Source organism: Pseudopodoces humilis, chromosome 7 (assembly GCF_049639895.1).
Source record: "Pseudopodoces humilis isolate 2021_Gansu_Grassland_sample_001 chromosome 7, ASM4963989v1, whole genome shotgun sequence".
NCBI lineage: Eukaryota > Metazoa > Chordata > Aves > Passeriformes > Paridae > Pseudopodoces > Pseudopodoces humilis.
In genome coordinates this window covers 58,576,934-58,594,307 of record NC_142206.1, presented here as the reverse complement: position 1 = coordinate 58,594,307, position 17,374 = coordinate 58,576,934, and the positions used below count along the sequence as shown (strand labels likewise).

General features: G+C 37.3%; 1 protein-coding gene across 1 annotated transcript in view; it reads left to right on the top strand.

Moving 5' to 3' along the window:
- Positions 1-17,374, top strand: part of KIAA0586 (KIAA0586 ortholog) — a 67,427-nt gene that overhangs the window by 8,157 nt on the left and 41,896 nt on the right. The window contains exons 11-19 of the mRNA XM_088057906.1: positions 898-939; positions 2,277-2,500; positions 3,377-3,449; positions 3,820-4,077; positions 4,249-4,423; positions 9,947-10,135; positions 11,017-11,204; positions 12,358-12,465; positions 13,599-13,679. Of these exons, the coding sequence (XP_087914032.1) occupies positions 898-939; positions 2,277-2,500; positions 3,377-3,449; positions 3,820-4,077; positions 4,249-4,423; positions 9,947-10,135; positions 11,017-11,204; positions 12,358-12,465; positions 13,599-13,679 (1,338 nt within the window). The remainder of the gene's footprint in view (positions 1-897; positions 940-2,276; positions 2,501-3,376; positions 3,450-3,819; positions 4,078-4,248; positions 4,424-9,946; positions 10,136-11,016; positions 11,205-12,357; positions 12,466-13,598; positions 13,680-17,374) is intronic.

The following is a 17,374-nucleotide window of genomic DNA, read 5'->3' as shown; positions in this document are numbered from 1 at the left end:
AATTGCCTGGCATTGAATCCTTGAGCTGTTTCTTGTGCTAAAGATTTTGTACCTTTGGGGGTACAAGATCTGCTTCTGTGCTGGCAACATGGAGCTTTTGACAGCTGAGGCTTTTATCTTTTAACCTGGTGCTATTCCTGGTTCCACCCATCTGCTGTGGTCCTTTCTATCCTTGTCAATATACACAGTGAGAAAGAAGAAAATCTTGAAAATTCACCTCTGTGAATTGGCTTGAAATGTAGTAACTGATTCTGCTGGTTCATTTCTGTGGTTGAAAGTTTCAACTTGTATATTTCCCTAAAAAATACTTTGTATTACCAGTCTGGTTTTCGTTGCTGTATCTTTAGAAAAAACGGGTTCATCTGTCATATTTTACAGCATAGCTGGTGTGTTTTTTATAGATTTTGTAACACTTTGTGAATTTTACATTTAACTGTTCTTACTAGGAATGGAACAGGTGCCTTGTGCCCCACTGAGGATGTAAATATTTTCTTACCACTCTTGCTGAAAACTTAAACAAGTCACATTCCTTAGTACAGGCAACAGAACAAGATGAGATGGGATAAGGAATAGGAGAAAGACAGAAATTAATTACAGAAATGATTTGAAATCTCTCTAATGAAAAAGGTCAATAGAAAGAGATGTGATGACTTAGCAAATGTAGAGTTGGGTCAATTAAACAGTTAGCTACTGACTCCTCATCACTGAGAGGTTTGTAGAGTGAGATAATGATAAATTTTTGGGTAAATGATAAATTAACTCTGTCATAAAGCAAAGGTCTGAATTAGCTGAGGACAGAAGGTGGTGCTCTAACCCAAGGAATTCAGTGAAACTGATCCACAATCTCCTATGGATTTTACTTTAAAAATTTCAACAGCTCTTCTTCTGTCTTTTTAGGAAGCAAGTTCATGGAAATCTGACATGAATAATCTTATTAAGGTATACCTTGAAATTTTTATGTGTGTTTCTTTTGTGAGCTTTTGGGCTTTCTGTAAAGTACTCTAATGCTGAAGCTGTTTGCAATGAAATACCAGTGCCTGCCTGTTGCACACCTGGGTGTTTGTTAAAGGATTGCTCTTGCACAGATCACATTGCTCCTGTCTGCTTCAGTCCTAGGAAATCCCTTGAGGGGATAATATCAGGCAGGAAGCTGCTGTGTCAGATTGGCACATTGTGGGCTGCTGCTACCAGCATTTTTTACATATTTAACAGATCCAGTTGCCATTTCATGATCTGGGTCTCACTACATCATTTTACAATTGATCATGTATCTGTATTTCTTACCTTTTCTCACTGATTTTACCTGTCTTATTGAATTAGTATTTGTCAAAAAGTTCCATTTTAAAATTAATGCCTATGTAAAATTGATAAATAATTTGGTATATTGTCTTTTTCTCACCAGACCAAAACCAAGGTCATGTGATCAGTGTGTTGATTCCAGTGCCACATCTATGCCAAATTAAACTTTTGTTTAATTCTGATTTGACAAAAGAGTAGCCTTAAAGCCAAAACCGAGTTGTGATCTGCGAGATTTTTTTTTTCTGTTCATTCAGTTGATATTTCCACAGTCTGGGTATTTTGATTTTGGCTTGAGGTTTGTTTTTTTTTAATGTACTTGTATCACTTTTAAAATTTTTTTACTGTTTAATGAAGTTTTCATGGGCCTCTGGGTTTTTCCTTAGGAGTGTGAGAATGAATGTAAGAACTTGTTTCCTGTGTTTGTGTCCTTTGCTTTTGTACTTAGCAGATAATTTATGCTCGATTTTTATCTTTGTAAAAGGGTTCTGCAAAATGAGAGGTTTCATTGTTCCTTCTGAAAAGTGAAAATGAGTAAAAGTGAGAGAGGATCAAGGGGCTGCTGAGGGATTTATCTTGTTAAAACTTACAAATATTGCTTGGTGTTTCTTGGGGTAGATTGATGCCAAACAAGTGCATATATTTAGAGGACTTGGGCTTTTATTAGGCTCTTAATTATGTTTAATTACTGTTACATGGAGAGATTTGCTTGTGATGCTTCATGTATCTAATTGCCATCTTTTCACATGCTTATTAGCCTCATTAGCATTGCCTCTCATACTTCACATCATTTTTCATTTGAGATCTTTTGGATGTCTCACTTCTCTAAATATATTTGCAACATAATGAACGTTCTTGAGTAATTGAAGTTGCTGATAGTGCACATGGGCAGTATTTCATATGATGGCATTGATGTGATTACAGATTAATAGGAAATTTCAATCTCTGATTAAAAGCTAGAGGTTCTGTTTCAATTTTAGCCCAAAAGTCCTTCTGTTGGACCTGATCCTCCTGAACATCATGTGCAGAATGAGCCATCCATCCTTCAAAATGTCAAAGTGCCAAAGTCTATACTGACAGATGCTGAAAAGGTTTTGAGAGGAGTGCAAAACAATAAAAAAGTCCTTGAGGAGAATCTGGAAGCTGTTACTCGTGCCAAAGGTGGAGATGCCACGTATTCTTTCAGTAACTCGACTACAGACAGGTCAGACCCTGCAGTTCAGTGCTTTGTGGGATTAATGTTTCCAGATCTGGGCACTGAAGAACTCATGCTCTTGCCTGCAAAAAGGATTTATTGTCCCTTTCTAGCAAACGTCGTCTGATTCTTGAAATTCAGATGTTTTTCAACCCTTGTGGTATGAACTGATTTTTATCAGGTGTCTAAATCTGATTTCTGAGGCTTTATCAGCTGGACAAACTGCTCTGCTGCCAGGGCATTTAACTGTTCCCATACCAACTTTCATTAATAAGAAAATTGAAGCCTAATTTAATTATTCAGAGCCAGAAGAGGCTTCATAGCCTGTAAATTTACAGAATTTAATCACCTCACAACAGATCTTTGGCTTTTGAACTTTTGGTTTGCTAGTTGTGTTAAATACTCTTGCTTGAATCATAATGGAACTTTTCTATTAAAATACAATCTAAATTTGCATTTTCCTGAGGAAGGTAGCTATTCTGTATGCATAAGGGATTTTTCTAGGCCTGGTACCTGCCCTCATTATCTTCTAGAGGATGTAATAATTTGTCATCTGCTTTTTTGTTAAGTTGGAATATTTTTGTTGATTTTTCAGTTGTGATCAAAGTAGGAAGTGACACATGGCTGCCTCTTACTCCTAAAACATTTGTAATAATGTCAGTATTTCCCAGCAGGGAGTGGGGTTTGCAGGTGGCACCATGCAAGAGCAGATTTGGGGCTGGGACTCTCCATGGGCTTTGCTTGATGCCTTTAGGGCAGTGTAGAGGTGCAGAATCTCACTGTCTGCTTTTCTTTTAAAGTATTTAAAGGTCACTACTTTCCCAGGAGCAAATCTGTGCAATTTGAGAAGCACTGACCTAAAATGTTTTTTTCTTCTGTGTTCAGAGATTTTTTGGAGGAGATTCGTATCCGAAGGACTGTGGATGACTGGATCAAGACAATCAGTGAGGAAATCCAGGTAGGGCTGGCAAAATGAGATTAGTTTGGATTTTTGTGTTATGTTTTTCTACCTTGTCTTGTTCTTTCATGTCCACAGTAAAGTGATTTACTCACCCCTTGAAAACATGAGAAAGCTGCCCATTATTGCTATCATGAAGTAAGGCATAATAGAATATTATACCTTATAATATAAATATATTCTATTATATTCTATAAATAATATTTACCTCTGTTTTAAAAATGTAGTTGTGTAATGAAAATCCCTGGTCTCAGTTGCTGGCTAACATGAAAAACGGACCCTTTCTCAAAGCTGCAAAGTTATCCACACTCTCTGCTGATGGCCTTGAAGATAAATATCTCCATTTATTACATTTGTGTTTCCTGTTTAGGCTGAAATGGGAACAAATGATTCAGAGCAAGAGAAATGTGATCCAAAAGCCCCATGGAACAAGAGAGCCCAAAACCTCAGGGCTGTGAAGACCAAGAAAGAAATTAAAGAGAAAACTCAAAACATCCAAGGAAGCTTGACAAAAAGGCCTTTATCTGCAGCTAAGCCATTGCAGAAGCAGGTGGAAGATGACACAAAGAAACAGAGGTTTAGAACTTACTTTTCTGAAAATGTGCAGAGCAGAGAAAGAAAGGCAGATGTGAGTTGCCAAGTAATTGGTTTCTTTTTTGAAAAAAACTGTTCAGTGTTGATGTGAAAAATTTTGTGTGCAGGAGTACTGATTCAAAATGAAAGTGATAGCTCTGTCCTGCTCCAATTTACATAAATGAAGAATTATAAACTACTTTTTTTCCTTTTTGGTGTCCATCAGGAAGATGTAGGTGGAACTGCACTGGTCCAGAATGAAGATTATCTGTCTCGAGTTTATGGGAAACCCATTTACCAGGGTCACCGTAGCACACTTAAAAAGGGACCTTACCTGAGATTCAACTCTCCCTCTCCCAAATTTAAACTTCCCAGACCCAAGCTGATAGAGACTGTTAGAGGTAAGTGATTCTTTGATGGGAACAAGGTGTTTCTTCCCTATTTTTCTACCAGGAATTCCTTGTGAAAATTAATTGTTAATTGTAATTCATCCGCTCTTCAGTATAAACATTAAGCAACTGCAGTGACTTTTCAGAGAGGTGGTCACTGCCTCAGGTTTGTCAGGGCTTGAGAGGCATTTGGAAAATGCCCTTAATTTAACTTTTGGTCAGCCCTGAAGTGGTCAGGCAGTTGGACTAGATGGTTTTTTTAGGTCCTGTCCATTTGAAATAGTTTCTTTCTATTTAAGATCCTCTTTTCAAAACTAAAAAATACTGGAAGTTTTTCAACTTTGCTTAATGTGTCTCTCACTTATTTTAGATTGTTAAATAAATTATTCTAACATAATTATTTATTTCTAAATATGATTGATGTGTTAGTGTGTATTTATTGTTGTCCAAGATTTAATGAGCTGAATTGCTAAAATTAATCACAACTGAGTGTGTTGAAAAATGAACTCAATTTTTGATAGAAATCACTGGGAGATGTATTTTTTGTGTCAGGTTTATCCAGTGATTTTTCATTTAAATATTTAATTTATTCAGAGTTCAGAAATATACTGAGATTTGAAAACTGAAGGAAGTCTGATATTTAATTTCCTGTTTCTAATACATCAATTGAAATAGGAAAAATTAAATATCAGGGCATGAAGATGACATCTGTTAGCTTGAAAATATTGAAAGATGTAATCAGAATCACTGGTTAAGTTCACTAAGTGCAAATAACTCCTTCTTCATCCAGTTAGAGTTATAAACAGAGTAGAATTCCTTTCTGTGATAGCTTGTTAAGGTTAATTAATTGATAAAGGTTACTGGTTGATGAATTGTTGCTGGTTGAATGAATTGTATTTGTTAGTTTTGTTGGCAAAGTGTTAGGATAAGAGGATCCTAATTCCCTAACCTATTAAAAATGTGTAAAAATAATTACAAAGGGAGACTATATGATACCTGACATAGGTCAGTGTAGATAAACTTCACATAGAGTTAGTGGACAGTAATGTTTTGATTGGATCTGTTTTGTTTCCTAGTTACCTTTTGAAAACTTACTTGATTCTTAATACAAAAACTATGAATAATCTTTAATTGGTATTATAAAAAAAAAGACAAAACAGTGTGGATCATTTTACTGGGGAGAAAGTGAGCAAATGACATGAGAAAAGATAATAATGAAGGGAAAGTGTGGAGATGGGAGAGAGGCTTAAGAGGAAGAGGTGGTTAAAGTGATGGTGGGCACAATGGAATAAATAGGATGTGCATCCATGGAAAAAATATTAACTGGCTCTCCCCATGCTTCTTGCACTGAGGCTGTTGTTACCCATGCAGGGAAAATATGCTTGATGCAGTCTTAAATGCAATGTTTAAAAATGCTGCCTGGGTTTTTATTATAACTGTCAAAACATTATATTCTGTGTGAAATACAAGAGATTAACATCAGAAGGCAGCCAGTCACTTAATGAAATCAGGTTTTTAGGCCATTGCAATGGATGGTGTAAAACATATCTACATCTCTGAAGAAAGGCACTGCTGGGGTTTGAGGATGGGGATTTTTTTACATTATTATTATTATTACTGTTATTGTTATTTTAATATTATTGAGTAACCTGGTCTAGTAGAAGGTGTCCTTGCCCATGGCAGGGATTTGGAACTGGCTGATCCTGAAAGTTCCTTCCAACTCAGACCCTTCTGTGATTCTGTGGTTATGATGTACATCCACAGTGGCAAGTCCTCAGAATAGTTCAAGAATCTCTTGTTTGGTCTGACATGGTCTTTATGGCACTTTCCTTACCTGTGCTCTGGAGCCCAGCTGTGATCTGTAAAGAAAAAGTGTTGGTAGAAGGTGTTCACAATTCTCACCCCCCTCCTGGAAAATATGTGTTATAGTCCTGGCAAAAAACCTAGAAAATTTCTCAAAACTCACCATTTTTTAAAAGGTGAGACCTTGGTACATATAATCCACCTGACTTGTGACTTAGGTATTTTGTTTGCCATCTCTTGAATGTCTTTTCTTTGGTGAAAAATGGTGTTTCCTCTGGTGTAGTCATTTGAAGCATGATACATCACTGTTTTTGACTATTGGCTGTGCTGTACACCTATAATTTAACTTACTCTGTATAGATATTTTTGGGTGAAATGTGTGCTAGTAAGCACTTAGGGTAGTAATGGCAGTGATATAGTGACCACTAAGATTTGGATTGAGAACAGGCACTTCTTTAAAAATATTTAATCAGCAGTTCTGCTTTTGCTGAGTCCTAAATGAATTTTCTTCTCTATTTATTGGGCTCTTGTCCTTTACAGAAGGTCATAACCTTTCCAGGGAGGCCAATTTCATCACTGCAGAAACAGTATCTTGTAAAGTGGCAGAAAGAGTGCCCCCCTCCCCAATCTAATCACAACAAATAGATCATTTGAAACCACCAGTTGAATTCAGTTGTGTGAGTGATGTGGAAAGGTGCAGGTTCTGTGCTCCTGTGCTTCAGATTTCTTCTGCTGGAGGCAAATAGAAATGAAAGGGAAAAAACTGCACTGGATCAATGCTGCCTTCAATCTTCCAGAACTCCTGCATGTGACAAACAGCTTCAAAGCTCTTTGCTGGAAAACAGAGTGAACTCTGGATAGCCTTTTCCCAGAGTGGTTCCCTTCCAAGTCATTAAGTCATGCTGCAGAGCAAATTGTGTGTTAGCAACAGTAAAGCCACCATAAAATTTGTTTCTTTATTTAACATCAGGCTGGAGTTACGGTTTTGTCTCTATCCTGACAGTAAATAAAATAAGACACCCCCTTGTGTTCTTATCGAAGTGTTTTGCACATTGTGTAAGGAACAGCACTCCATGAGTGTATGCTATTCCCAAGCTTTCTTATTTTAACTGAGACTGAGGTTTGTTTGATACTGGCATTATGTATCTTTGCCTCTTGGTAAGACTTAATGGTCAAACTGCTTCATTTTTGTCCTTTCCTATGCCTTGCCAATAAAATGGAAAAATAATCCATGGTGTTTCACATGGGTCTCATGAAGACAGAGCAGTTCAATCATTTTGGGGGCTGCTGTTCTGGAAGAAGCTGTTATGGCAAAGCAGAGTATAAATAATAAAATTAGGAACAGATCTGTGCTCCTCTATAGTAGGGGTGTAAATAAAATGCACCAAGGTTGAATGAGCACTTCAAAGCACAAGGTTCTTAAAAAAAGAAAAGAGAAAGAAATAAACAAATCTCTTTCAGGTTAGGCATGGTGAGGTCTTCCCTTCACACATCTGCACCCACAGATTCCCTTCCTGGCCTTGATGTACCAGGTGATAAAGGCTTCAAAATTATTGGAAGTCTTTGGCCTTGGGTTTGATTGGCTGAAAAATCCAGCCTTGTTAAATGACTCTATTTTGTTAGAGCAGTCCAGGGAGCTTGTTTTAAATTAGTGTTAGAATAAGGATGTTTGTTTAAGACTGAAATGGCCATCTGGAGAGTCTCTTTTCAGTCATTTTATAACTCTCAACCATTTTCTTTGCAAATAAACTATGGTGACTAATGCTTAGTTTCTTATGGGAAGTTAGGAAAAAAATTCAACTAACTTTTATGAGTAAGAGATCGTTTCTAAAAAAAAAGAAAAGCTGGAGTTGTTTTCTTGCATAATGTGAACTGATAAATACATGTAAAACACTGTTTTATTAAAGCTAAGTTTAATTAAATGTCTAGTTTCTGCCCAGTGCAAATAAACTTTGCAGGGAGAAATGAAAAGTTGAAAGCAATTAAAATGAGGTGCTGTGTGTATACAGTACTTAATCATTCTCACTGTGAAAACCTTGTTTTTACAAGTTGGCAGCATTACAGATACACTGCCAATTTCTGCTTTTACTCAAAAGTTCAAGGCCAAGGGGGACTGTTAGATCATGTAGTGTGACCTCTTCTAAATCACAAGCCTCTGAACTGTATCTATTTATGTTACAGAGTCCAGTAATTTGTCTGACTGCAGAACATTTTTTTTTGCTAACCTTTGCTTTGCAGAAAGGCACAAACTCATGTAAAGACAGCAGAAATTCTGCTTCTTCCCATGGCAAATTACCTTGTGCTTCAAAACCAAATAGGACACTTCAGATTTATTATCTGATTTGTAGTGAGGTTTTGGCTTCAGTTTACAGCTACTTCAGTTTCCAGCTGATTTTTCTTTAAAAAATGAAGAGTGCCTGTTAATGTCCAATCTATTTTAATATTTGCAGAGATACAGAATTAGTGCTGAATGCAGTGTTATCATCTATGGAAGTCTTCTCCTGCTTAATTTCAGACGTTCTGTTGAGACATCTGGGGGTTTACATTTATCCTGTTGTGTTGTGATTTCTCATTCCATTGCTTGCCCAACATGACCATAAACTCTTTTCTAAACATGCTTCTCTCTTAATTGTATTTTCCCACTGAAGAGTTCTGACTTGTTTCCACACTTGCAAGCCATAAGTTGTACAAAAATACCCCTTTATAAGTGAACTGCTTTACCTGCTTGTCTGCATCTAACAAAAGTCACATTATCAGTCTTTATTATCCCTATATTTTATAATTGTTGACTTTCATTCCTCAATTAATTAGGAGGCTGTTAAATGTGAACAGAACTAAAAAGTGCTTGTTACCACGTGTTAACTGGCTGTAGGTACAGGGAGGTAGTTATTAGAAACAACAGAGGAGTAAAATGACATTTTTTTGGCTATAATAAAGGTATGGAGTTGGTTATCAGAGTGTTTCTTTCCAGATTCATTAATCTAACACCTACAGAATAACAGTAGAAGCACTTCTGCCTGATTGACAATTGTCAACACCTTTTTGGGGGGAATTTTTAAGCAGTATTTATCCACTTACATTAATAATTTCCTTAATAATATCCATTGTTTGCTGTAAGTTGAGTAAGACCTTGCATGGTGAGAAATGCACATTGCAATAAATGCTCTCCTCTGCTCTTTGCTGAAGATGTTTTTACATATAAATTACTTCTGGCTGGCTATTTACCATACACTTGAAAAACTGGGCCAAAACATCAGCGTTTTCTTGATGATGGAAGTCAAGACTTTTGGGTATTAGCTAGGGCTGGATTTTGCAGTAGCACTGAGTTGTTAAATCAGAAATTTACAGATTATACCTGTCCCTCTGAGTACCTGTCAGTTTTGTGGCTGGATTTCAAACCCAAGTTCTGGATTTCTTCTTAGCTGCTAAATCACACATTTCATTCCAACTTACTGCTGTCCTTCAGTCCTTTTCATGTTTCTGTGCCCTTATCTGCTAAATTCAACTTAAAAATTGCAATTTTAACTTCTTCATTGCTGCCAATACTGAGACATCTGTCTATCATCTAAATACAGCACTTTCAGGTCCTGCCCTTTGGGAGTCCCTCCCTCATTCCCTCCATCCCACAGCAAAAATTTGCAGTGGATTCAGTAGGAAGGCTTGGATCAGCAGAGTGATCTCACTGGGTTTGTTCATGCACTGGGACCTACAGTTCATCTGCTCTTGTTGCAGGCACAAAGATGAAGTCAGCAAGGACCCAGACCTGCCTTCACACTCAGAAGGTCATCAGCAGCCCCAGGAAGAAGCATCCTGTGTATGCCTTTGCCCAGCAGAGCCAGTACCTCTTCAGCCCCAGCCAGGATGTCCCTGCTGCCTCTGGTCCTCTGGAAGGCCAACTCATTCCCATGGCTATTCCACTAGGTAGGAGCAAATTACCTGGGGAAGATTGTGTGCAGGTTAATCGCTGCTATTTCATGGAAATACAACTTTTATCTTCTCAAGTCAGTGGTTTGGGGGCTGGAATTAGATGATCTCTAAGGTCTCTTCCAACCCAAATCATTCCATGAGATTTGCACCTGCCCTTCTCATCAGAAATCTGAGGGATCAGTTGAAAATGTTCTGGTTTTCCTCATCCTTCATGCTGGATGTAAGGTGACACCCTGACAGAGCAATTCCTTGCTTAGCTGTACTTTTTAAAGTTCATTTTGGTTTTAGGCTTCATGTTCTTGCTTTCAGTTTGGTATCCACGTAAGCAGGAACTGAATCACTCACTCTTGGATTCAACATTTGCAATGACTTCAGCCCAACAATTTCAGTAGGACTGTGCCAAGCACAGTAAATTCCTTGTCATGACTTCTGGATTTTTGGACTTTCAATAGAACCTTTATATAGGGCTTGTTTTGAGAAGGGTTAGTATTATATAGGCATTGAAATAAGGTAATTATTTTTTTAAAGGCTGTCTCAGACAAAAATGTGTGGGTTGTTATACTAAGTGTAATAGTACTGTAGTTATTGAATGGCAAACACAATTCTTGTTTTCAGCAGTAGATGTCACCAGAGTCAAGAAAAGTGAATAATATTAAAAACAGGTAGTGTTGAGTTGACAATTTCTGCTGGGAAAACTTAAAATTAGCTGGTGAATTACTGTAGTTTAGCTAATGTTAATAGGGGGCTTTTTAATTGGTCTGTAATTGCACAAAGAATCTCTAAAACATACAGAATATAATTTTAATTAATTTATTAATTTACTGGCTTTGGAGATGGGTATATGAAGTTCTGATTGTTTTTTCAACTGTCTTTAGGTCAAACCCAAAGCAGCAGCACATTACTGCAGCCAGCTGGAGTAATCATAGATAAACCACACCCTGTCACAGTTACAACCTCCCTTCCTCAAGTGCCACCACAGCCTCCAGTCGAGGTAAAAAAGCCAAACATAGCAGTAATAGAGATGAGATCAGAGAAAAAGGACCCACCTCACCTCACTGTGCAGGTACATGTCAAGAGTGATGATGATTTGTTTGTTTGTTTTAATGAGTGCTAACTACAGGCAGCCTGATCCATCAGTAACACAGTTTGACATCAGTAGATGGTTTTCAGTGAGAACTAGAAAAATCTGTAATGGAGTGACCAAGCATTTCTCATGCTATAGTAATATATTTATTCATACTTGAACAACTATCTTTATTATTTGACCAAAATAGAAAAATATTTTTCCCTAAGTCACCTGTGCAAGGCATTTGTAAAATATATGTCACATTTTCTTTTTTTTTTTTTTTAATAAGATTTTTGAGCCAGAACAAACTTGGAATAAAAGAAGTATAAATATAAATGTCAGTTTTCTTGGATGATTGCTTTGGCCTTTAAGATTTCTGTTTCAAGCATGATTGTCAACCCAAGGGTTTCACTCCTGATAAATCAACCCTTGCAGTCCTTACCTCGTGGGTTGGGGTTTGTTGTTTGAATTTTTTACATGAGTCTGTTGTCAGGGAAGTGAATGTTTCTTACGTGTTCATTGTTTTGGATTCTGATTGTTGAGACTGCACACACTCCCCCACACCTTTCAGACACAAATGATTCATGGAGCTCAGAGTTAAACACACGTAGAGTGTTCTGTGCTTTCTTCCCTTGCCGTGTCACTTTATTCCACCCACCTGCATTTTGCTGTTATTTCACCCACTTCTTAAATATTTATGGTGATTTTTCTTTTCCCAAAGGAATAAACATTGAAATCTTTGTTCTTAACAGAAATACAACACATTTTAATGCTGTACTGGACATACCTTGATTATAAATTATATTGTAATCTTCTAAACTAATTGCAGGTCAAACACAAGAGCTCTGCTCTGACTGTTGTAGGTAATTATTATTACCTTCTTCTGTTCTGTGCAAGACAGTGCCAGGGAATTAGAGAACAGGAGAAATCAGGTACTGCAAGAGGAGAGATGACCATTTCTGGTGTTAGTTTTTGACATTACAGTAATTTGATTTTCAGAACCAAATTGATATCAGATACAGGCATGAGAAAAGGAGAACACTGAATTTTAGTGACTCAGAACCAGGTGGAAGAAAAAAAATCTAAAAAGTTCAATAATAGCCAAGCTAATGGATAGATTTTTATATTGATGCTTTTTTTTCTGTCCTAGGTGTTACCAAGTATTGATATTGACAGTGTTTCAAGTGCCAGTGAGAGTGTAAGACACATTCACCCAAGCTCTGAGCCTCTGCTCCCTCCTGTCGATGCTGTAATACAGGTACTGATTGTCTGGGAATTCAAACTTGTTCAAAAGGAAAATATGTTAAATTGCTGCAAAGTTCTCATTGTCTTTCTTTAGTTAGAGAAATTAGACAGTTCTAGGAAAAATGGAGTAATTATTCTAAAGAATTTATCGCGCATGGTATTTGTTTCAGAAAATGAAAAATTGTAGAAAGACGCTCTTTTGCCAAGATTACATGATCACCATGGTAAAACTCTAAGAAAAACAGTGTTCCTGTGTCCTGTAAAGAATTATAATCCTTGTTGGCCCATGCCTGCCTTGTTTTCTCTGGCTTCAGTGTTCTGAGGATGTTCCTCGTCCCTCCCTCTGCTGCTTGGCTCTTCAGGAGTGGTCAGTGGTGTGGGCACTGAGCCCCAGGAGCCTGTGGGGTTGGAGTGGCCACTCTATCCCCTTCCCCTCCAACTTTTAAGAACTGCTTTTAATCTTGATCTGAGCAGCAAGAAAAGTTTTTGTGCAGCTCTAAGGGTAGCTGCTGCATGCTGAGTGATCAGGACAGAGTGTGTGAAGGCTTGGTGAGGCAGTGATTGTTTTTGTGTGCTTATTGTCCGTTCTATTTTCCTGACTTCAGGAGCTGGGTCCTCTAGAGTCCTGTGATCCAGTTATTCACTCAATCAGACAGACATTGTGAACTAAAATAGTGATTTGTATTTAAAATCCTATTACTCCATCCTAGCAAGTTGATTAGAGAGGTGGAGCACCTCTCCTATGAGGAAGGGCTGAGAGAATTGGGATTGTTCAGCCTGGAGAAGAGAAGGCTCTGGGGTGGCCTCATTGCAGCCTTCCAGTACCTGAAGGGACCCTACAAGAAAGACAGAGACTATTTACAAAAGTAAGGACAAGGGGGGATGGTTTCAGAGAGTGGGTTTAGATTGGATATTAGGAAAAAATCTTTGGCTGTGAGGGTGGGGAGGCCCTGGCACAGGTTGCCCACAGAAGCTCAGGCTGCCCCATCCCTGGAAGTGTTCCAGGCCAGGTTGGATGGGGCTTGGAGCAACCTGGGGTGGTGGAAGGTTTGATTTAATTGATTATTGTCATGAAGTTTATCTTCTAATGCATTTCCACCCCCCCAAGATGAAATACCTAACAACTGCAATCTGTTTTTTTGTAAGACTCCAGAAGAAGTACACAGTGAAGAGGAAGACACAACGTTTCCAGGAACTAACTTCATTGATGTTACTGATGTCATGCAGGTAATCCCATTGCAAAGGTGTCTTTTCCTTTTAATAATTTTTGTATTTGTTTCATACTATTGTGTCAAAACTGGAAACACAGTGTAAAGAACTATTTTGCTTTCCTAGCAGCTTTAAAAGTACACTTTGTGAGCAAGACTGAACTGTTTACAGTGTTATAGAGGATATTAGAAATTACTGTGTGTTGGTGAGTAGAGAAGCTTTTGAAAAATTAGAGTAAAAAGCTAAAATTAGCTTTTATTTGGATATATTAGGATCCACTAGAAATACAAGTAGTTCTCTAAAATCAGCAGTGATTATAGCACTTAGACTTTACAATTTCAAACTCTGCATGTAATGAACATAGTGACAGGCTGAGAGAGCTGGGGTTCTTCATCCTGAGGAAGAGAAGGTTCTGAGGAGACCTTGGAGTTCCTTCCAGTGCCTAAAAGAGCTCCAGGAGAACTGGAGACGGACTTTGGACAAGGGCCTGGAGTGACAGAACAAAGGGGGAATGGCTTCAAACTGACAGAGGGCAGGGTTAGATTGAGATATTCAGAAGAAATTCTTGACAATGTTGTTGTTTCTGGTTTATGGTAACACAGGTTTATTTGAGATCCTCTTTTACAGTTTAATTTTTTTAGGTAGTAAATCCTTCCTTTGGTTAGCTGACCTCTTGTCTGGGGGGTCCTGAGACACGCTCAAGGTTGGTGAACCAGCCTGTGTTCCACTTTACTGAACAAAATCTACTGCGTGTAATCAAAATTTACCCCCAAAGACATTCTTTTTACTTCTTTTATGAGTTCCTGATCCCAGGATTAGAGTGTACATCAAATATTAGCCCTAGAGCTTGCAGGTAGATTTATTTTTTAAATTAATTAATCATTTCACATTATCAGTTCATTAAAACAGACCTAATTTGATGGTTTGTCTATCAAAAGTGTGCAAATGATTTATTCATTTATAGTTTGAAAATTATCTTATGTTACTGGAGGGGAGGAGTTAAAACTCTGTGGGCGTTGTTCTTCTGTTAGCACAAGAAAAAGGCTTTAAAGAAATAATTTTAGGAACTATCAAAAAATGCTGTAATGTTAAATTTTTATTATGTGAATAATAGTTACTCATCTTTTCTTTTTTCATTTATTTTTCCTGGATTGCTTTTATCTTTTACTTTTGGCAATAGGATATATTTTAACCACAATACCAAAAATGTTCCAAGTGAAACATATGTTTGGCCTATGACCACACAGACAATGTTCTTAAAAATGTGCAAAGCAAACACAATGGGGAAGCATAAAATCAGTCTCTGGAGTGGCAGGGGTATTTAAGACATCAAAAGAAAGCAAAGTTATTGTTATAAAAGAGTTTTCAGATTCATGAAAGTATGTGCATAAAATGCTGTACAAAAAAATAGCTTTTGTTGTCTTCCCCCCACTCCCCTTTTATTATGAAAGCTTAATTCTGTTAGAACTGAGTAGGATAAGGATTTGTGTGAAATATCTTCCTTTTTTGTTTGTTTTTGTTGCCTTTTTCTGTGTTTGTTTTCCCTGGAAGTGTTCCAGGCCAGGTTGGACAGGGATTGGAGCACTGGAAGTGTCCCTGGCCATGGCAGGCCTTTGGAACAAAATGGTCTTTGAGGTCCTTTCCCACCCAAACCATTCTGTGATTCTGGGTTTATTTCAGAGTGAGAAACTTGCTCAATTTACATGAGCCCACAGCTGACTCTCAGATTTACCGAGTCTGCTCTCAAATTATTACAAGCAGCCGCATCCTGCAGTTTCTGTAGCAAACTTCCTGGGATTTCAGATTAAATGAACTTTTTACTCCCTCTGAATATGCCCTAATTGCAAGATAGGGGCTTTTTTCTCAGAATTTTTGCTTCTAATTTGAATGCCACAACAAAATGTGGAACCTGCAGAGCTCAGAGTAAATGTATTTTCCTCAATCCTCATTTCCCTTTGATGCTCTTGGGCAGGACATTGATATTTTTACACTTCTCTCTTCAGACAAAAGCTCACAGGTGTCACCTGCAGTGCAGCCTGACCTTGCTCCCGAGAATGGCTTTAGAAATCCATCAAGAAGAAATCCATGGCTTAAGTTTCAGAAGTCTTTAATAAAAGACTCTGCATGTACATGTTTAGTAATGGAACAAAACTAATCTATAACATCTATTAATTTCAAACTTTTTTTTTTTTTTGTTAACTATCTGAATGTAATTTGGGAAATAGAATTTTGGCTAGATACTTTATTATAAAGTACAGTGATTAATATTCCAGTCATATCTGAAAGACTTTCTAATTTATGCCATGTTTTGATTGGGGGTTGTGATAGATATTTTCAACAGTCTCCAGGGAAGCAAAATGCAGAATTTAGTGCAGATTACTCAAGATTGGTCTACAAGTTGATATATGTTCAAGTTCAATCTGTATAATTAAATACTGACTATTACATTATTTTTGTATTTCAGCAGAGATAATATATCACCCCCAAATGAATATAATTTTGTGCATTATTGTGGATTTGTGCACTATAAAATATAAAATATTATAGAAATGCAGTAGAGCTGCAAAAGTTTGTCAGTTACTAAATAGATGTAAGATGTATTGTATGTACTTGCTTTATTTAATCCAGATGTTTGTATTTTGCATACTTTCAGAGGTATTAAATAGGCAACATCAAAGAAAATTTATGGAGTAATGCAGGCAGAGGAAAATGCATAATGAAATGCTGGACAAAGACATCTTTACATTTGCTGTCAGAATGAATTATTGTTCTCAATACACATATCCCAACAGCCTGAACTGCTGAGCAGCTTGCAAGGCACCCAGAGCCTTCTGACTTCAACTTCACTGTTCATTTCTATGCCTAGAATGGTTTAAAGATCTTTCTTTGTCACCCAAATACACATATTCTGGTTTTCTCCCTTCTTTGAAGATTATTTAAAGATCCAGAAAGACCCAGTAGTTCTTTGTGTAATACCCATCAGGGACCTCTCTGACTCTGCAGTTTTAAAATGTGTTAGGGTAGGAGAAGTGTTAATTCTGGGATGGGGAAGGAGACAGGGAAATGTTACTTTTTTCGTCCTTTCTCTGTTCTTTTTCTTTTCTGTGATTTTTTCTTTTTTTTTTTTTTTCCTAGATAATATATAGCATGGGGTCTTCTTATTTTGTGGGATGAAAATAAGTTTAATTTATGTAAGGGAAAAGGAGACTTTTTTCTCCTTTCACTGTGTTGGAGATTAATCTTTGTAAATATTATTTACAGTTAGCTTTTATGCACCATCACATATTTCTCACTGGTAATTCAGGGCTCAGCTCCTCATCTCTTTCTGGCATGCCAAATTTTCTTCTTAGAGAGTCATATTACTATTAGAGACATTTGTTTTCAATATTAGAAGTGGAGGTTGCAGGTTCTCATTCATCAGAAGACATTACAATATGATGGGTTAGTGGCTGCTTTTTGGGACTTAGTGCTGTGTTTGTGCTCCAGGGGAAAAGGAAGGAGGCATCTTTGGGAAAAGCCAAATATTTTAACACACCAAGTCACTTCTCTGACTTTTTAGAAATAGCATTTTGACATTAAAATCAAGATGTCTTTGAGTGTTGTCTGAATTACTGCCCAGAAATACCTTCCAACTTCCAGCAGCTGAAGTTGGTGGAAGTGTAAACACACATGTGACATATGTGTAAACTATTAATGTCTAGTTTTCAGTGCTG